General features: G+C 34.8%; 1 protein-coding gene across 1 annotated transcript in view; it reads right to left on the reverse strand.

Annotated features, from left to right (window-relative positions):
- CNTN5 (contactin 5) overlaps positions 1 to 22,900 on the reverse strand; it is a 591,619-nt gene that overhangs the window by 159,741 nt on the left and 408,978 nt on the right. The window contains exon 6 of the mRNA XM_085216325.1: positions 14,811 to 14,906. Within this exon, the coding sequence (XP_085072451.1) occupies positions 14,811 to 14,906 (96 nt within the window). The remainder of the gene's footprint in view (positions 1 to 14,810; positions 14,907 to 22,900) is intronic.

A 22,900-nucleotide genomic window follows, 5' to 3' on the forward strand; every position in this document is an offset into this window, starting at 1 on the left:
GTGAGTCCTTCTCCCAGTCTGTACGCATATCTGAGATTGCCTTAACACATTTTGCCTTGTTGAACCCCATGAAGATGATGTGGGCTAAACCAAGGGCTAAAGACACGATAGATAAATGTGAGTACTGCCAAAATCTAAATAAAGAAAGCTATGACTGTAAAATTGTGAAGTAATGATTCTAGAGATGAGCCATCTGAAGTCAACTCTTTTTGAGAAAAAAACTTGTCTAAAACCGAGTAAAAGTTTTTTCCACGCTCTACTCATTTTGCTTTCAATACCAAAAGAAAAAAAAAAAAGTTTAGGTGAAATAAGAAACTGCAGTATACAAAAGTATAGAGTATTTAAAAAAAATACATATGCTGAGCACATTTTTTATTTTTGTGGCCATTTTTCTTATGTTTAATACGATACGTATGCTGAAATCACAAAGATGATTCAGAGTCCCTCCTGGAAATTGTAGTTGACTGCCAGCACACACAAAAAAACAAACTTTTGTTTATAGACTATTCATCAAAGCACACGGTAACACAGAGAATTAAAAAGAAAATTATGAATTATAGATACATTTGTAAACTGGCATTCTTCTGTGACCTGGGCTGGATAAATCATCTTCTGGCAAGTTCTGTTATGTGCAAAATCTTGGAGTGGAAATTATTTAAATCATTTTGGTAGCAGCAAAGCTGGTGTTTTCTTTTATGAATGACTGGCCTTGTTTACAAAAGTATGTTTCTGAGGAGTTCTGTGTCTGTTCTCTGAAGGTCATTAGGAATGCCTTTCAAATACCCAAGTTGTTTCTGTTTTATTAAGGACTTTTCAGTGAGCTATGTAAGTGAAAATCTAGGTCGTTTGGTGATAAAGTAGTGAGAAAAGCACATCTATCTCCTGCCAAAAGGAATTTATTTTATTGTATGGTGTGAAATTTTCTTTGGTATCATTTCTTAAACAATTTAGTAGATCTATTTTCTCTGTTTCACAACACTAATTCTTAAACTGTCACAATGTTACATATTTGTCATAAGGGGTGAAGATAGAGCACTGGCATCTCAGCATTTTTGTTAGTGCTTTGTGATGTTTCTGGGCACATTATTCTGACGCAAAAAAAAAAAAAAAAAAAAAAAGAAGCTAGTTATTTGGCAATGCTGAAGTCTTTCTGTCACTGAGGTGCAGTGAGAAATAAGTCTAAGTATTTTAACAAGAGCTTTGGCCGAGGCCTTCAGGTATCACCAAATATTCACTCCTCTATTTGTTAACATATGGTTGTTTCCCAGATTTATTTCAAGCCTTCTCTTCTGAGAAATACTTCTTTTTTCCTTTGAACATGTGGAGATACAACAAGTTGCTGTAGAAATTCTCTAAAATGTACCTAGAACCTAAATGTGGAGCTCATATAATGGCTAATTATTGCATCTTCAAGGGTAAAGCATGCAAACGCACATTTGACAACTGCACTTTTGTGCAATTACAGTGTTTGCAAAAGAAAGAAGTCTGATTTATGTATTCTTTTTTGCAATGTGGTAAGAGATATATTAATCTATCTCCTCTGGTGTCCTGTTGGGAAAATATATTTCTCTTCTATTTAAAGTTTCCCTTGATTACCCCAATCCCACAAGATGGCACTACCTGGTGCATAAATAGTACTCATAACAGCCAAAGTCTGATGTAATCTGGGAGTTTTAGGAACTGTGAAGAAGCTGATTATTCTCTCTTTCTAAATTATATAAAACAAACAACAACTACAACAACAAAAAAGAAAACAAGCAAACAAACAAACCCACAAACAAAAACCTAAACCTCCACCACCAACCAAAAAGAACAAACAAACACTTCAGATTAGGGGCTGAATTTTCTGCACATAAATATGAACCATGAATTTTGCATGTGTAAGAGATTATTCTTTTACATCATTGTCTCAAAGCTTGCTGGGGACACAGATGAACAAGTCCGAGCAAGTCCGGGGCAATGGTTGAGAAATCCTTTGTCTGAGGGACACAGATGGACAAGGCCAGGGGCAATGAGAGAGAGAGAGAGAAGCTGCAGATTAATAGCCATGAAGCGGTCTTTTGTGTGGGCTTATCTCGAGGAGGATGGCCATCTCAGGGGGTGCTGTACATGACTCTTACCCAAGTGCATGCAGAACAAAGGTGTCTGCCATCAGATTCCTCACTACGGAATTCCTGCTACCTGAGTCCTGCTGCTTCCTCCCAGATTGGCTCTGTGACTTGTTCCTGCTACTTGCTTGCTGCCCAAGGCCGGCCACGCTGCTGCTGCTCTCCTCCTGCTGCTTTTGCCTCGGACCTTCGAAATGTCGTGCAACGGGACCACTGCTGGATCCTGGTGGTGACTATCCCTGCTTTACGCGATTCTTGCTTCCTTCCTGTCTTTTCTATCGCCCTCCTTCCCTTCCCCGTCTCCCTGATTAGGATTTATAGTAAACTGGTTGGACAAACATTTGAACCGTTGTTTCTTAATCTCACGCCGGGTATAAAGATATTAAAAGAAAGTCACCTCCCTCCTATGAATTGGAGTGAGACAGCATGATAGCTTTACCATTCGGAAATACTCAGTTAAAAAAAAAAAAAAAAAAAAAAGTTGAGGAAAAAAAGCATAGATCTCTCCTGTTGAAAATACAAAATCTTATTTCATCTCAATTCCATTTTTAACCACCATCACCACACTTGATATTTGGACAATCAGTGTACCAACCACAGAATAAGGGTGTAACTTGCTGCACTTTCTAATGATGGAATACATTTCACATTTCAGAGAAAATGTTGAAGGCTTCTTTGTTGCTATAATGAATAACTATGGGTTGATCCTCCTGCCTCCCACCACAACCAGATAAATAATTTTAGTGTATTTCTTTGTGCTGCTGTGACTTATTATCAGTGCTCATTAATCCTATTTAATGAAGGTAATTTGTTTATTGCTTTGTAATGCCCTTGTATAGAACAAATAGATATTGTCTATTTATCTGCTAACAGTGAAATTGCCTCTTTTTTGCTCTCGGGGCTCTGTATCTACTGCTCACTTACCTGAAACACAGTTCTACCAATCACATATTTATCTTTGTTGAGATTTAATTACAGTGATAAATCTTTAAATATTTTCTGTCCTATAATCATTTACATAGCTAGTAACTAAAATATATTGGAAAAAACAAAGATAGTGTCAAGACTGATTTTATACTGAAGGTTACAAATGTAACATTACATTTTCTACTGTACATAGCATAATCTCATTTTTACTTCTGACATATGTTAACTGTAGTCAGACATTGAAATGTATAAAGGTGGATGAAATATCTTTCCCACACATATGATCTGAAAAAGATAACATTGCATACAACAAAAAGATGGCCTTTTTTTTTTTTCAGAGAAAAAAAAAAGATCAGTTAGTGTGTATTCTTGATTTTCATTGGTATGATTTTTTAATAAAATTATTCTGTGCCAGAAACATTTAAAATATGTGGTTCAGAAATATCTCAAGGATGCTTGTCCTTCAGGCTCTTAGGCAAGTTTAAACAAACATTCTGAGCCCAGTCCTTAAAAACGTCTGTGTTACATTGCTAAATTCAGATCTGCAGAATTATCTATTTCAATGCACACTGATCTGCTTTACTGGAAACCCACTGAACTGCTGCCCTGCACTTTCTACATGTCATATAATTGTTATTTTGAAAGAATACATAGTCTTCTGCTGCCTTACTTCCAGCTAAGGGCAGTGTCCCATTACTATAATCTCTCCTCCTCACCCCCTTAGCATTAGGAGTCAAAGGCATAGCTAATGTGTCACAGTATATACATACACATCATAAGTAAAATAATATACTTTTCTAAATGTCTCAGATTTTTTTTTTCTAAAGAGATAGCATTATTTGTGTAACTTATATACAAATATGATCTTTTCTGTGCTGAGAATGTGAGTAGCTTTTACGATGCTAATGTTTTTCAAAGACCTTTTCCTAACTACTCCTTCAAAACATTCTTTTCAGAATTCAACAGTTGAACAAATGAGGTTTGAGGCATTTAAGCTGCTTTTGTAAAATCTGGCATATCTTTTCAAAGTTGATGATGTCTATAGTTTAAAGTTGAAAAAAGGCTTTCTGATACCTTTATATCTGCAGTGAGGAAATGGTTCAGAACATTTACTTCAGCTATTCTGATTTAAGAAAAATTAGAGGAGAAAAGCAGAGTGATTCAGAGGTACCAATAAGCACTACTCATCTACAGATGGGTGCCTCCCTACCTTTGCTAAGCACGAAAGTTAAGCACTGAACAACTTTATACTTGGCTTTCACTCCTGAAGTTTTCTGGGTCACATAAATGTTTGTAATTCCTAACTCAGTCATACCAGTGGACTTGTCTGGGGCTTTACTCAGTGCAGATCTCAGAGAGTAAAAATGGGAAGCATGTATAAATGCTAATAAGTAGCATTCACATGTTGATTCACAGGCCACCACATCTCTTTCAGAACTGTACATATGACATTTTTCTAAGTGTATATCTACATGGATAATTTTGATAAGCACATGTAAATGCTTCTCACATATATATATATATATTTTTGACTACACTAAATAGATAATGGATGGATTAATGGAATTTAGTCATTCTAAGCCCTTCAAAACAAATGAGCCTTCCAGATTTCTTACATCTGATATGAACAACATAGAAAGAATCAACTCTTGTCAATTGTCTAGTATGTCTGAATTCAGCAATGAAGCAGAAAATTCTAAGCCGGGCTAGTGAACAACAACAGTGACAGAAAGATCTCAGAAATTAGGACCATAGGGCTACAGTTTTCTCTCATAACTTTGTTTCTTTCCATACCATTGGATTGACTGATCCTGAGTCCTAAAGAAGCTTGGGATTCAGCAGGAAAGGCCAAATTGAGATAAACTGTTCATACATATTATCTGTATCATTGTTTCCATTTTTTCTATTCTTACTAAATTTTTATCCCTACAGTTGTTATTGGAAGACTTGCTTAATTTTCAAACAAGAAAAATACCATGAAAATTAATGTTTCAATAAACTAAAGAATGAAGTTAAATTTTTCAGTTACTTATTCCCTGCTGTAGGGTAATAACACCAACACAACAGGAAGTGTTTCAGCTGGCTAATTAAGTAATCAGCAATGATTTTAACAATATTGGAACATAGCATGAAAACAGAAGAGATAAAAGGGAGCAAGCAAATAGTCAGAATTAATGGCATTATAAAAGATGTCACAGAGATCAAAAAGAAAACAGTTTGACTGTCACTTCTCTGGAAAATGTATTTTACCATCAGAAGATAAGGCTGCACAGTGGTTTGGATTCAGCCGATTTCTTTCTGAATGTCTGAATGTATTATGCTTATACCCACCCAGTCAGTCATTTTCCCCCTTAGTAAGTACAAGAAATTCTCTTTAATGTATTTTCTGCTAAATTCTAACTGTTTCCAGTTCTGTTTGTGTTGGACAGGTAAAATGAACATAAGCACATCCAGGTATGTATTTCAAAGCAATTTATTCTGCCTTGTCTTGCAAGGAAGGAAAAATGAAAATCAGTTATCCCAACTAGAATAGTTTTCATACAGTTTCTTTTATTTGGAAAATGCTTGTTGAACGGATTAAATATACGTCAATATGTCTCATTAAGAACTGCATTACTAAATTCACTTTAATATTGCATTTATAAAATATGTAACAACTAACATTATTATATGGACAATCTTTTTAATGGCATCATATAGAACACACATCAGTTCAGCCTAGAACTTCAGAGTCAACACTGACCTCATACCATCTTCAGTTTTCATCTCTACCAGAATCAATATTGAATTCAGTATTCATGTGTAGACTGAGAATGGTAAAAAATATTTTTTCTTAAAACTCTGATATTTTCTTCCTCTTTTAATCCTTTAAAATTTACTCACACTGGTAATGGAGAGAAAGATTTAGAATCTAGATCCTCAGAAATGAGTAATTTCTCATTTTTCCTCCTTCTTCTGTTCTCTCTTTTTCCAGCTATATGACCAGCATTGTATTTCTTCTCTTTAGTTATAATTACTAACATGTGAACTTTTTGTTGCTAATATTTTCTATGATGTGGAGAGGTAATTGGGATTAATTAAACACAGTAGACACTGCCATATTTGTGAAATTGTGTTGTTCATGCTATTAGCTTAGTAAAATATCAAAACTAAGTACCAAGTAAATTATAATAGAAAGAGCAAAATGGGAGAATTAAATTTGCAAAAAATCTGTACAACTGTAACTACTGTAAGGTTTCTTTAATCTTATATTTTTATTTATTTATTATATTTATTATATTTATGCTGCGCTCCTGCTATTTTCAAAATTATATAACCTATAGCATTGAAAAAAGTTTTGTAACATTTTTTTTTCTGATTTAATTGGTATTTTTACAGGATTGGTTGGGGAAATGTGGTTGTAACACCATGAACACAGATTTCAGTTAAACTTAGCAAGGTAATGCTGTCTTGTTTATTCACTAGACTAAGGAGATCCTGAGTGTTCTAATTTGTTGAGACGTCTCAGTAACAGACTACTATCTTATCTCCAGGGAAGAGGAGCTTATCAATTACAGAAACTTTTCATCATCATTGTCCTATATGTCAGCTTTTAGACAAATAGCATGTATGTCTATTGCCTTTCAGGCAATAAAACATGAGTCTGAAGACCAACATACTCATGTATTATTTCAACTAATTAATCTCATGCTTCTTTCCTCTTTCCTTGGTATCTTCTATGATTCTTCTGAACTGGTGTAATATTTGGTGATGCTAGTGAGGCTATAAAACAACAGTATATACATCCCTCAAGCAGAATCCTGTCAGAGCTGCCCCTTTACCCAATATCATGCTTTGGCTTCATGAGAGAGCTTTCTCTCACTATAGCTTCATAGCTATTCAGCAATAAAACAGCTCCCGCCAGAGATCCAGTGGATTTTGAGCCAGTAAACTTTCAGTTTCTAGTGTAAATTAGCACATTTTTTGAAATAAGTATTAATTTTTTAAGAGGATGGAAATGATTTATGATAAGATTGATTTATGATTGATATTATTGATATAATTGATATTATAATAATAGTATATAGTATATATAAGATTGATTTATTATGATATGATTTATGATTGTGATAATATTTGGAAAGGTGCTCTAAAAAATCCTATAAAATAGTATATAGTATATATAAGATTGATTTATTATGATATGATTTATGATTGTGATAATATTTGGAAAGGTGCTCTAAAAAAATCCTATAAAATTGCTAGTTTCTTGAGAGAATTTGATGCAGCAACACATTTATTTTATGTTATTGCTCTTAAAATTATTTCTAAAAAGAAGAATCAAGGCTTCCATAAAAGAAATGTTAAATGAATAATAATTGTTTATTCATATGACTATTATACAGATATTGCCTAGAATGTGATGCATATTCTATTCATAAAAATGCAGTTAAAGCCTAACAACAACACACAGGCAACAGACTGGGAGTATCTCCTTATTGGCAAAAATAGCTAGTTAAAATGCCACTCTATTGAAAATTCTATTACCCACAAAATCTTAAATTTCATATCCTCAAATGCATGCACCGCCTTCAATAAGATTGAGGAAGGAAACACAATAAAGTGCTCCAGGGAAGTCAGCAGGAAAATTACTGGTCATGTATTGAGTAATGAAAAGACCATAGAAGAAAAAAAAAAAGCAAAGTTAATTGTGTTTGTTCATTCCATAATGAAAACTACAGGCATAGTCATCAATCAGTTGCACAGATAAAGAATACAGATTGCTGTACTGAGACATGTCAGGGGCCATGAACATTTGCTTCTGTGATAACACACATGGGAATTAGTGTTATTAGACAAGAATGTTTCAAAAGCATTTTATTGAAGGTGATAAAGTAGTGGTTGCAAGAGCAAAACATCTCCTAGGATAAAATGTGCCAAAGAGAGAAAATATCCCATTGAATGATTATTAGGACAAGAATATAGAGTTAAAAGGAAAGGATATTGAGGGGCTGGAGCAGGTCCAAAGAAGGGCAACAAGGCTTGTGAAAGGTTTGGAGAATGTACCCTATGAGGAGCAAATAAAGGGCTGTACAGTCTGGGGAAAAGAGGCAGAGGGGAGACCTTATTGCTCTCTTCCAGTATCTGAAAGGTGCTTACAGCAAGAGCAGGGTTGGTCTCTTCTCACTGATGACGGTGACAGGACAAGGAGAAATGGCCTCAAGTTGTGCCGGGGAGGTTATGTTAGATACCAGGAAAAACTTTTTTGCAGAAACGGTTGTTAAGCACTGGAATAGGCTCTCCAGGGAGGTGGTTGAGTCACCATCCCTGGATGTGTTTTAAAACTGTTTGGGTGTGGTGCTCAGGGACATGATTTAGCAGAGGGTTGTTAGTTAAAGTAGTATGGTTAGGCTGTGCTTGGACTCAATGATCTTTAAGGTCTTTTCCAATCTGAGTGATTCTATGATTCTATATGTTAGTGTCTTAACATGTTTTTCTCTCCCATTATCAAATAGCAAAGTTTGAACTTTGTTATTACTCAGTTAAAGTGAAATAAACACAAAAATATAATAAAACCTCAGAGGGTAGTTCAGCTACCCTTCAACCTATGGTAGCTAATTCATTTGCATGGTAGGAGTGGCTCCTGAAGTAATGCTTTTAATTCATTTTGTATTTGCATTACAACAATTTATGTTATGGGCATGTGAAGAACGGAAAGAGAAGTTGTTTCATTTTATTCTTTTATATGTGACATACTAAATTCAGTATACTTCTCTGCCCTTTAAATTTAGCAATCAGTACTTAATACTGTTAGCTGCGGCCTGTTCCTGATTCTTAGATCATGCTCCCCAACTGAATAAAAATGGGTGAAGAGGAACAAACTATGGCATGCAATTATGAAAGAGATAAAGTAGAGTTGAGATGGTTATTTCTTATGTCTTAATATAGGTCTCCCTCCTATAGGCCAACCATTTGATAATTCAAGGACATAGATTTACATTCCTTTTTGACACTGATATTTGTTAAGGAAAAATATAGAAAAAAAAATCGTAGCATTCCTCTTAATCTCACTTCTGCTAGTAGTAAAAGGAACATTATAGCACTGGGCAGTTCAGCCTTCCCAGGAAGTAGTTAGAAGGAGATTACAGTTATGTCCAGTTAATGTGAAATTTTCTATTTGCCTTCACCCGTGTCATCGTACATCTAGTCTTGAAAAACTCTAAATAGAAAATACTGACTAGGGAATAAGTTCAACTTAGCTTAAAAGAGAGTTATGACTGGATGCATGACTCATCCAGGTCTTATTTTGAGAAGACTGACGGTGTTTGTATTAGGAACCAGCAACACAGTCCAATTCATCATTCTCAAGGGAGAAGAGAAACGTGACTATTTCAGCTACACACTGGTTTCTCATGGAATTAAAGTACACAGCTTTTTCCTAAGTTGAATTGAAAAGTCAGATGTGAAAAAGACATCATAGAAAAAAAAGCAATGCATATATTATTTAATACAACAGAACTATACTGACATGATAAATCACAGTCAGGATGAAATATCACCTGTAGGGACAATTAGAATGGTGAAGAAGCACCCGGTGTTGAGGAGAGAGAGAGATGTAACTACAGAGACCTAAGTTCGTGTAAGTTTCATATGACATGAAGAATTGGATAGATAAACATATAAACTGAAGTTCTTTAATGCTGTGCACTGAAATACCACCATTAAGAATCTGGATGCTGGGACAAAATCCGTGTCTTTAATACAAACTTGTGGCCTCTGCATAAACAGAGTTTGATATATTTGAAGTTCACTCACAAAAGCCATCCTAGTGTATCATAAGATTTATGTATGCCTTCAAATTAGCATTTGATGTGGCATTCATGCAGATATCCCAGTCAACTGCTTGTAAACAAGATCACGAACATACTGAGGGTAGTCTAACCCAAAGATAAGAAGCTTGTTATCGTAAATAATTGCTATGCAAAAGTCTACTTCTAACAATTCTGAAGTCATTTAGATTTGCCCTGTTATTTCTATGTATCATCTGTGCAGTATGGGCCTAACATGGGGAGTTCTGGGAAAAGAACTGCTGCAAGTTTGTACATAACACCAAGTTGAGTGGTGCAGTTCTCACAATAAAAGGAAGATATATCATCCAGAGAGACCTAGACAAGCTTGAAAAGCGGGCACATATGAAACTAATGAAGTTAACAAGGCCAACTACAAGGTGCTGCACTTGGGTTGGAGCAATCCTGGGTATGTGTACAATCTGGGAAAATTTACTGGGAACAGTTCCACTGAGAAGGATTTGGGGATTCTGGTGGATGAAAAGCTGGACAGGAGTCAGCAGTGTGCACTTGCAGTCCAGACCAACTGTATTCTGGGTGGCATCAAAAAAGGAGTGACCAGTAGCAACAAGGAGGTGATTGTCCTCGTCTATTCTGTCTTTCTGATTCATGGTGTAGAGTACTTCATAAAAGCTCAGGGGCCGCAGCACAAAAAGGACATTGAGCTGTTAGAACGGGTTCAGCGAGTGGCACAAAGATGACCACAGGGCTGGAGAATCTCTCTTACTGAGAAAGACTGAGGGAGATGAGCTTGTTCAGCCTGAAGAAGACTCTGGAGTGACCTCATTGCAGACTTCCAGTGCTTAAAATACAGTCAGGAGGGAGAGAGACTTTTTACATGGTCTGATAGTGCTTGGATAAGAAGGAATGTTTTAAACTAAAAGAAGTGAAATTTAAGTTAGATGTTAGGTAGAAATTCTTTACTCAGAGGCTGGTGAGATACATGATCAGTTTGCCCATAGAAGTTGTGGGTGCCCCATGGAGGTGTTCAAGGCTAGATTGGATGGGATCCTGCGCAGCCTGATGTAGTGGGTGTCAAGCCTTCCCATGGTGGGAGTGGGAGGCTTGGAGCTTGAGAATCTTTAAGGTCCTTTCCAATGATGATTCAATTATTCTATTATTTATGAAAATTCTGAAGGCATAAATGCTAGTGTCTATATTACAGTTTTAGAATTCGTTAAGATCAAATTTGTCCTCCTGAAAGAGATAAAAAAAATTCAGTTTATCTTCTGTACAGATGTTGCACACTGACTCCAGATAGCAGTGTCTCTTTGAAGTGAAGCAGAAGATGATCTACTTTGCTGACTCACAGAGCGCAGTATATCGACACTACTATAGCAATGGGAAACCTCATTTTCTATTAAGCTGCTACTGAAAGCTTTGAATAAAAGCCTTAAAAAGCTCAACTGAAGGTATTAATTTTGAGGGTAACATGTAAATCTTGATGAAATTTTCTTTTCATTTTTAATCTTTCTGTGGTAAATCTTGTAATTAAGATAATTAAATGACTGAATGAAACCCAATGTTTACATTCTTTAACGTACTACAATGAAGAACCATAATCATGCTTATGGAAAAAAAGTAGCAGAAACCTTTTTAAATGGAGATATCAAACAAAGCTTGTTATTTAAGCAGTGGGTAATTAATGAATCTCTCAGTTAACAAATTAACAGCCTAGGAAAATCATTCTGAAGAAAAAGGCAGTAAAGGGTAGAGAAGAAGTAGATGAAATGTTTATGGTGATTTTTTTTTTTTAAGAATGAAATGCTATGTTTATAAATGTATAATTATGATTAATGTATGATTAATCCATGATTAATTCTCCAATAAGAATTAGCAGAAAAGCTTCTCAAATAGACAAATTAAAATGATGTTGTATTCCTAGTGAAGTAAGAAGCATATATATATATATGTATTTTAAATGATAGTCTCAGAGAAGCAGGAAGTGAGAATCTGATGGTAGCTGTTTGTCATAAGAAGTTTGGACAAAATCTTTTTCTTGAATGTATTTTCCTTCAACATTGTGAAGAATATCTCCTGTAAAACTCCCTCAATTTTTTGATAAGGTATTTCTCAGCAAAGATAATGATAAATTAAGAAATATATCCATTAAAATGAAAATATATTTCTCCTTTTAATTCTCTCATTTGAGTGCACACTGGAAATATTCTGAACATATTTGTAGTGTGTTTTGGGTTTTTTTTTTTTTTTTTTTTTTGCATATTTCCTCTGTAAAATATTTGGAGAACAACATAATGAACCAACATGAATAATTTGTATATATCAGTGTTTTGTAAATACAGTCATATTTTTCCAGAAGGACTATATATTCTGTAAAAAGAGCATGTGAGCACTATTCAGTAAAAAAAATTACTTATCTCCTATTTGAAAACAAGGTAAATAAACCTGTATCTCTTAATATAGTGTTTCAGCATTAAGTCTTATTTTTTTTAACCTGCATTTACTATAAGGGCTCAATCTGGAAATTCTGGCAACGTTATAAGTATTGACTTAGAGATTAAAGAATGGGATTCTGTTGAAACATGGATTGTTTATGATGCTGTGGAGAATTATTAGATTTGATAAGATATCACGGATTTATCTCCTTGGATAGTAAGTGAAAATTATTCCTAAAGATGCTGGTGAATGTGAATTAATCAATATAGTGGAGCTTGCATCTACAGAAAAATCTCTCTCAAAAGCCTACTCACAACTCATAGTCTTGTAAATGTTAGATGTTCACACATGCTTCAAATAGTTTTTAACTATTTAACTATTATTTAACTATTAACTTCTAGACTAATTTATTGTTCATGATTTTAGAGGTCAAAATTTCTCAGGGCTGCTTCGGAGAAATAACATATTGAAAATCAGACCCAGAAACTACAATCCAGAAATTGAAATCTTTAAAAAAATAATAACTGTGTTTTAAATGTTCCTTCACACAAATCCTGGACATTCCTTTCCTCTATAAAAGGATTTGGAAGTTGGACAAAAGAAGGGAAGTTTCATATTTCCTACTTAATTTCAGTACTGAGCTCACACATTTCCCCTCTGAAGTTCTATCCTTGTTGAAAATTTTTTCATATACTGATTTTAATCTGACAGTCATCTTTCATTAATGTCTTGTACCCCACTACCAGAGTTTCACTGAATATTGTTGAAACATAATGAGGCGTAACATTTTTTGTAAGGATGGTGGAGATACCTCCCCTCCCCCCCACCCCTTTCTCAGGTATCTCCAGGCACTACTGATATTATTTTCTGTCCCATAGCAGTCCCACAAAAGACTTACTACAACTCATTTTGCAAGAAGGGAGACAGAAGGAAATTGGTTCTGATTCTGCATATTACATGACAAACAAAGGAAAAAAAAAAAAAAAAAGGAAAAGGAAGGTCAGGTCCCCTTATCATATACATGAGCTTGTGCTTGATTTTGTATATCAATGAAATTTTTTAGCTGAAGTGATTATTCTTCCATTCTATGAACTTCTTCTGTCACAACAGAACTATGCCAATAGAGGCTACAAATATTTTTCCAGAAGGATTTTTTTGCTGTTGTAGTGTACCAATGTTGAAGCAACATAAACTAAAGCTATAGATCATTTTAAGTACAGGATTTTCTAAGCAAAGTTTTAATGGCACTCTGATGAAAATGAAATAGTATAGTTTCTCACAATCAAAGGTAACTTGTCTATTGCAGTAGAACATGGCATTAAAATCTAGTTAAATTTAAGTTTAGCAGCACAATTTTAGGGAAAATTTACAAATACTTTGATGACATATTAGGTGTATTCTGTTGAATGACAGCAGTTAAAACGCATATGACTATTGCGCTGTTGTTGCCCATCGATCCTTACACTGTCAGTCGGTTTGAAGAAATGCAATTCAGCTCTCAACTTAGAACTTTTTTTGCCTACAACTTCTTCCCTGTTTATTTATCTTAGTCAAGCCATAAAATCTTGCAGCCAATTCTATCACATGTGGACCATCAGTCAAACACAGAAATAGATTATGAAGGCAACTATGATAAGAAGATGTATTCAGAAGTTAGAAAAGTAGAGAGATCATCAGATAATTACAACTGTTTATCACACTCATCAGTATAATAATAGTAATCCCACAATAGATATTAACAGAACACATCTCTACAATTGAAATTCAGAGGAGGTATTGTTTCCTACACTTCTTCTGTCTGCAATGTGACTTTTTCCGGAACTCAAATCTGAAGTCAGGAAAAATCCATTCTGTACAGATCTCATTTCCCAAATGGGAAAACAATAAGCTATACTACACCTAGTTGCAAACATGATATTCTGTCTAGAGCTGTGTCTCTAGATATTATGTGTTATGTATACATGAATACACATTTAGCTATCCACAGCCTTTTCAAGAGCACCAATCTGAAAAACAGAAACACAATCTCTTTGCATAACTACAATTAAATTTGGAAATTCACAGTCATTTCATGGGATTTATGATATATCTGGCTGCTAGTAATTATGCTATTGTGTACTGGAAACTAAGCAGTACAGCAAGTGGAAGTAATCAAAACCATGTTTGTACTTCTGAAAAGAGAAGCCATTATGTATTCAAAATCTATATCTCAACACTGACACTTGGAACAATTTTTGAAGGTTTCTAAACTCTGGGAGTAATATTATGTGATCTCAAGGCAGCATGTTCACCACTAGTACTGTGGAGACAATTGGTACACTGAACTTTTGTAGTGGGAATAAGACATTCTCATAACAGAAATACTGTTGCTATCCAGTGGAATTTGCAGAATGAGCATTAATTACTCCTTTGGTGCTCCAAAAAGTTAGCAGAACTGTGTATATTTCATCTTTAAGATTCACAGTCAGATACAGATATCAACAATGTCAAGCATCCTATAATGAGCGTACTGTAAAGGATCAGTATGCATACAAGCTGCAACCTACTGTACCTGGTGAATGAAGTGGAGGGGAGCACATCAGAACCACTCCTTGACCTTCGCGTACAGAGACAGCACTTCTTGTCCGACCACTAAAATTCCCCAGATCTATTAAAAGAACACAGCAATTTTAGTTACATACAAAAATTTTAATATTTCTTACTACTGTAACTTGTAATTTATTTCTTCTTCATCTAATGAATGATTCTGCAGTGATTTAATTTGAGAGAATACTGGGATTGTTAGTCCTGCATAGCTGGTCATTTTGTCTGGTAGTACAGCTTGAAATTAAGTGTTTTCTTAGTTAAAAAATCTCTGCTTTTCACTGGTATACCATTTTGATTATATGACTTTATGTAGGTTTGTTTTAAGGTCTACATTTTTCTAAAATAAAACAGATATATCAGCCAATTTTTATTTATTTATTTTTTTAACAAACCAATATTTAGCTTTTGTTGTAATGCAAAATGTATAAAGACAATAACCTTTCAAAATGGATTATTGCTGAGTCCTTTTAAAAACAGCATGTGCCCTCAATGATTTTTTTCAATGTCAATTTTTCACACAAGAAGAATGTCACCAAATTTCCATAAAATGTACTTGCAACCCTCCTTCTCAAGAAAATGTGATATGAATCTTTTGCATAGGGGTGTCCTAAGGAATACTTTTATTTACTCCTCACATAATGCCAAAATGCTAGAGTATATACATGAACAAACTTCATGGGTTGTAAAAGACAAAACTAATTGTTGGATCATGGCTTCAACCTGTTTTCAGGATGTGTCCTGAAACCAGACCAAACAGTATTTCCTTTGTCAGTACTGGGAGAAAACAAACAAACAAACAAAAACCCCCAATATTTTGCAGTCCTCTGACAGTGGAAAAAAGAAGTAACACTACTGAATACCTGGAACCCATACTGTAAGTATGCTATATGCATTCTAAAAAGAAAAGAAAAAAACAAGTTGGAAATATTTGATATAGAGAATTTAATAGCTAAGCAAACATAAATACTATGAAGTCAATAGTAAAAATTCATAGCAGTGAAATGACAGATTTTCTAAGTAGAGAGTGGGACAGGGAAGCGGTATTTTACACTTCTTTAAGAACTCCATGAGATTTGTTTTCACAAATTAACTCGGCCATTTCTAGTACACTTGAAAATAAATTTGTAAGAAATGTTCTGGTTTAAATTAATCTAAAGGAAAGCATAAAAGCAAGGAAAAAAAGCAAGGAAAGGTGAAGGATCATGCTTGAAGTTTTCTTGAATTAATAAATCTAGCATGGAAGATTCAGAATCAAAGAAAAGGGAAATTTTATACACAGCCTGTAGCCATACTGGGAAAAAAAAAAAAAAAAAAAAAAAAAAGAAAGAAAAAAAAAAAGAGAGATATTAAAAAAGGAATTTAAAACTATTATTTCACTCTAAAAACTCTTAAAGGTTAGTTGAAAAGATACCATCTGCATCTGCTCAGTATTCTTACTATAACATAAACCTCCAACTCTCTTTCAGGCAGCCCCACATAGAATGAATTTATGCTTCATATTATGGTGATGTACTTGATTGGTTGATTAGAGAATGCTGGGGTTTTTTTATTCTCCAGGGAAGTTCATTTTATGTCATAGAGTTACTTAACCTTATTACAGAGCTTGTGGCAAAGATAACACTATATCTTTTCAGAGCAGTTCAAGAGGTTTTAGCTACATGTTTTCCATTTTCTTTCACACACTCACACCTAACAAATGCACAACCTCCACCTCTTTGAAAATATATAGCCAGTCTTCATTGATAATGTGAAAATAAACATGTATTTCTGGAGATATTTGGCAAATGCAGAATCATTTTTATTGCTAAAAAATATGCAATTCAATTTTTTAATTATTATTATTTTTATTTATTTATTTATTTATTTATTTATTTGTGTGTTACTAAAGAATAATCTTTGACACAAGAGCGATCTCCACAGAAAAAGTACAGTAATTCCGGAACTAGTGAAGATACAAGACAATAATCCCAATGAGTTTGGTGTAACACGTTCTGGATGTCCTACTTCAGGTGTTACTAGCTCAGTACTGCCCTTGATCTTTGACACAATTTGGAAGATTGGGAAAAAAGTAGTAACACTGATCCAAATATCTGGCTGACAGGATGGCTCTCTCCAGAGGCTACTCCTATTCTTCTGAAAGGAGCTGAAGTATAAGTTTCTCTCAGCACATGTATGTATGCATTGATGTGTGTTAAGGATGAAAAATGTTCGTACTAACAAGAGTATAGAAGACACAACAGAAAACAAAATACTTCTGCAGAATGTGAAAGGAGTAATCAAAAGTAAATGAGAAGAGTCAAAGGCACAGAAAGTAACAGAAAAGCTGGGCAGAACTAGCAGTCAAACAACTAACTAAAGAGAGGAAAGGGCCAGTAGCAAAGGAAATCTAGCAGTTGTTTTTCCAGTAGTTGATTATACACGTGAGGATAAGAATAGGAGAAGGATCAGTCACATTAAGTTTAATACTTCAGGTGCGCTTTTTTTTTTTTTTAATATAAATTGACAGAAGAACTCATACAAAAGCTGGAACATTTTTAACTCTTATTATCCTTCCAATTCACTTCAGTTATGCTTTCTGTGTCTCAGTTCACTGTAAACAGTGAAGAGGCAGGTTTTTGCAGTCCTGACAACAGCCCACTAATGCTATCAAATTAAGATCAGATTAAAAATGAAAAATTGATCTGTGTTTGGCGTTTACTACTTGGTAACCTCACAAAGAAGCTGTAGAAAGCTTTGTAGTTCATTATCAGTCACTTAAACCAGTTAATTCTTTTTTGAAGTAGAAACTAGACTAATGCACAGCAGTGTTCTCTGCCAGTCCAATGCTTTGAGTTTGAACTATTTCATGTGCAGATTTATTACAGAGTTTAAAAGGGTATCATATGATAGGTATTAAAATGTTTAAGGGCACATGCTGAAAATACCTAAAATGAATATAAAGTAGGCAATCTTCTTTCTAACAAGGCAAAAATAGCTTTATGCAAAGTAAAATTCAGGCCAAGGACAAACATAATTGTTTTGTTGCCTAAGAAAGAGTAGCCTTCTTTTCCTTGTATGTGAGAGGCAGAGCTAAGAAATGAAACTTGAGCTGGAATTGTAGCTCTTTTAAAAAGATAAGATTTACAGGTAAACAAATTCCATTAAAAACATGTTTTTTCAAACTTCCAGCCTATATTAAAAATATTGCTTAATTTTACACCTTGTACAATAGGAAATATTTGTTCAGTAGCTCATGAGGCTCATACAGGCAACAGAAGAATTAAATGAAGGTATTAAGAAAAGATGATATCCATGATTCTACTGGGAAGTTATAGGTTCAATGAAGTAAATTCAGTGATCATAGAATATTAAGATGTGTAAATAAATGACTATATCATTTTGTACTGACATACACCTATTGTCTAGGAATGCCAGTTTAAGAAGGAGGAGCTTTGTTCTTAAAATCACTCATTGGACCTTAGCAAGAGTAACTTTTGATACTGAAGATGTTAGATAGAAAAAGTGTTCAAGAAACCTAAGGCAAAAAGATTGCTACCGTGACAGAAACATCATCTAACCACATTCTGGGAGAAAAACAAAAATTTTGAATTTTGAAAAATCACATTATCATATGACATTTAAGTAATCAAATATGAGCAACAGTCAAAAACTTCAGGGTATATATCATGGTTATTATTTCTGCTGTTATCATTCATTCCCCGAAAGCTTTTGACTCCTTCACAAATCATCAGTCTGATAATTTGATAAAAAAAAAAATCCTTTATTTGTCATCAAATAAGTTACTGTACATGTATGTAGCAAGAAAGAACAAAGATAGGGAATATACATTCTAAACATATGCACTTTATTCTGTCTCACTGTATCTGCAGACTTAATGAGGAGTTTCAGGGAAATATTTTATGTAAAATAAGAAGGTCATTAGACAGATGTTTTCAGGGAACAATAAAAAAAAAAGATAAGCACAGGAGAAATCTTAAAGACTCCTGTCTGAAAATAAACTAAATGAAAAAAAGCAAAAAAGCAGGATACTGTACTTTTATATACATTACATAAACTTATTTCAGAACTGTGATACATATTATAAAATTCTTTTTTTTTTTTCTTCCTCATAACAGTGGTGATTAAAGAAACCTGGGAGAATGGTGGTCCATAAGAATATTCTTGTAAGAAAGTAATTTTCTCTCTAGCATGCTGTCAGCATAAATTATAATGTACAGACCGTCCATTAATTAATCCTGAACTATATTTTCACTAGAAAACACAAAGGAATTGTTAAGGTATATTCTTTTCCTTGACCTTATTGACATTTTTATATTTGTAATTTTTATAAATTATGACTGATTGCAGTAGTAATATCCACTTACTTGTGCGTATTCATCTAGCAGTCTATGCCTAGTTGTGTTATTTTTTAATCAGGTAATATTTTTCTATATCTTTTGCATTTACTATCACATAGAATTTACAAATCCATAAAAGGAGCTTAAAACATGCTAATGTAGTAAAATTGATTAGAGCAATAATTGACCGTTCCTCATATTTTCTTCCCCTGTTCATTTGAGGAAGGGCTGATGAAAGAATGGTGCGGTGGTGCTTGGCTACGTACTGGTGTGAAAACACGGCAGCAGCAGCAACTTAATCCAACAGACAACCTAAACCTCTTAAGTAGCAAATGAAAGATTTTCAAATACAATAGCTAACAGTTAATAACCAAAATAAACTGCATCAGTAAATGGTTCTATTTCTAGAGCTGCTGAGCAAATAGACTTGCACTTGAGTAATACATTCACTGTACAACATTGTAAACACTTTGTTTTACACAAGCTTATCTGCTTCCTCAGAAACACATACACATTTCTATTTGATTGCTTTTTAATACACTTTCCTGGCACAGAGTGGTATCCTAATCTGTCAAAATTCCGTACACACAGTATTTATAATTCTACTTTCTTACTTTTTCCTTTGTACTTACAAGTGCTTTTTCCATTTTCTCATTTTCTTTTAGTCTGTTTTTTTTTTTTCCCCCCCCAATTAAATTCACTCCGCACATTTAAGCGTATATTGAAAATACCATTTCATTTGTAGTAATTTTCCTTAACTAGATGCCAGTTAGGACTTTTTATGAAAGACAAGTTTCTCCTCTCATGGTGCCACATAGAATTGATTGAGATCAATCTCCTCCTTATAATTTATTTGAAAATCCACAACTTTATAGTTGTGGTCAATAGGCCAGTCAGCCTTTCCTCCACCCATGGCAAGTTGATGGAACAATTTGTTCTGGATATCCTCTCCAAACAATTGGAGAAGAAGGTTACCAGGAGTAGTCAACATGGATTCACCAAGGGGAAATCATGGTCGACCAATCTGAAAGCCTTCAATAATGTCTTTACTGGCTGTGTTGGTGGGGGGAGAGGAGTTGATGTGGTGTACCTTTTGTACCTACTTCAGCAGGGTGCTTCACACTGTCTCCCACATCTTTGTTATGAAACTTAGAAAATGTGGGATAGATAAGTGGAGGGTGAGGTGAATTGAGAACTGGCTGAATGGCAAAGCTCAGAGAGTTGTTAGCAGCAGCACAGATTGGATGTCTGTAACTAGCAGTTTTCCCAAGGCATTGGTTCTGGGTCTGATCTTGTTGAACATCTTCAACAGCGACCAGGATGAAGAGGTAGTGTCTAACCAACAAGTCTGCTGATGATGATATATAAAGCTGGGAGGATTGGCTGACATACCAGAAAGCTCTGCTACCATTCAACAAGACATGGACAGAGTAGAGAGGCAGGGAAAAAAATGATGATGTTTAACAAGAGCAAGGGTAGAGTCTTACACCTGGGAGGAATAACTGCATGTATCAGTACAGGTTAGGGGATGACCTGCAGGAGAGAAGCTCTTCAGAGAATCACCTGGGTGTCCTGGTGGACAACAGGTTGCCCACAAGCAATTGTCTACCCTTGTGGCGAAGAGGGCCAATGCTATCCTGGGGTGCATTAAAGGGAACATGGAAGCAGGTCGAGGGAAGTAATCCTCCCCCTCTACTCTGCCCTGGTGAGGCCACACTTAGACTACTGTGTCCAGTTCTGGGTTCCACAGTTAAAAAAGACAGGGCTCTCCTCAAAGGAGTCCATTGGAGGGCCACAGTTGTTGCTACTGTGGTGTTTTCACACCAATACATAGCCACAGCATATCCTGTATGAGGGAAAGAAGACTCACAGTGGGTCTGATAAACATTTGAAAATATCTAAAGGGAAGTGGGAGGCAAATGGATGAGGCCAGGCTCTTCTCAGCAGTGGGTAGTGATAGGAAAAAGAATAATGGGAGAAGAACTTCTGTACAGTGAGGGTAATGGAGCTCTGGAACAGGTTGCCTGGAGTGGAATGGAGATATTCAAGACCTATATGCATCCTCCCTGCGCTACCTGTTGAGGGGTATCTACTTTTGCAGGGAGTCTGGATTCAGTGATCTCTTGATGTACCTTCCAATCCCTATGATTCTGTGATTAAGGCCGATACATATGATAATTAGTAATAGGAAAAAACACCTTTGTGACCACTGCATATGAGTGTTCTGTGTGGCATTGAGCTAAATTATGTTACAGTGCTAAACATTGCTTACGTACATGAGGACTTCTCCAAAAGTAATGATTCCTATTATGTTGGACCACTGTGTCTCTTGGTAATATGGCAGTAGAGGCTGAACATTCATTACATGTTGTTGCCATGCGGCAGATGGCAGCAGAATGGTGGTCTGACAAAATGGCGTTGAGCATGGAAGCATATATGAAACAAAGTTTTGGAATTTAAATTCTCCATGCGGAAAAGAATTATCCCACTGAAATTCATTGTTATTTGCTGAATGTTTCTGTAGATTACACAGTGAATGTGAACACAGTGAGATGGTAGGTGTTATGCTTCAGCAGTGTCAATGGAGACATAAAAGACAAATCATACTCTGGATGGCCATGCACAGCTGCCATGCCACAAAATGAAGGGTTTCTTGATCAGTTCAATTGTGTGAATCTGTGGATTATGGTCCAGGAACTGAATATGGAACTGAATATTGACTTCAATGCATTGGAAATGATAGTAGCAACACTGGAATACTTTGTACCAGATGGGTCCCATGAATACTCACACAGAAAAAAAAGGAGTACAATATGAAAGTTTGTCAGGTCTTGTTGAACCAGTACAAAGCTGCAGATGATAGTTTAGTGGATCACATCATTATTGGAGACAAGATGTGGTGTCATCACAAATAATAGTCCATGGAGTGGCAACATGTGAGTTTTTTGAGGATAGCATGCAGGTTCTTGTTCATCACTGGTAAAAAATATCATGGCTAATGGTGGCAATTATATTGAAAAACAGTGTTTTGTAGCTGAGAATTTGCTCTATAAAGTAGAGTTATTGTGTGCTCCTTGTTATAATTGGAAATAAATAGGAAGCATTACTTTCAGAGCAACCTATGTTTTTTTACTTAATGTTGTTATTAAAATAACATTATGTTTTCACTTCTGTTTGTTACGGGGCAATGGTGTAAACCTTTAGCATCAACGTTCCTTTCTCCTATAAGCTACAAAATTTAAAGAAATATATAAAACAGCTAAAATATAAAACTATTATCACCTGGGAAAGCATGAAAGATTTTTCAAGTTCTGAATGTGTGATATTGATATCATCTCAATGTAAATCCTTGCAAGTTCCATAACTTCTACATTTGAGTTTATCTTGTTTCTTGTTTCTCTGAAAAAATATTGCTGCATTTCCACAACTTGTTCCATCAGACCTAGTTTAGTTCTCTAATTTAAGAAGAGATTAATCCTAGCCAAAAACTGATTATTTCGTTTTACTGACTACAAAAAAGACCTAGATCTACAAATTCAGGCAATGATTTATTTTAATTTCATGAATATTTTTATTTAGTGGCATGAATCCAAGATTCTCTTTAAAGAATGACTGCATAAAATGCAAGAAAAGTACTCCATACCAAAGTTCCAACTTTAAAGAATAAATAGATGTTTAGATAACATCTAAATATGTATCATGTAATATCATTACATAT

This window comes from Meleagris gallopavo, chromosome 1 (assembly GCF_905368555.1).
Source record: "Meleagris gallopavo chromosome 1, MGAL_WU_HG_1.1, whole genome shotgun sequence".
Taxonomy (NCBI): domain Eukaryota; kingdom Metazoa; phylum Chordata; class Aves; order Galliformes; family Phasianidae; genus Meleagris; species Meleagris gallopavo.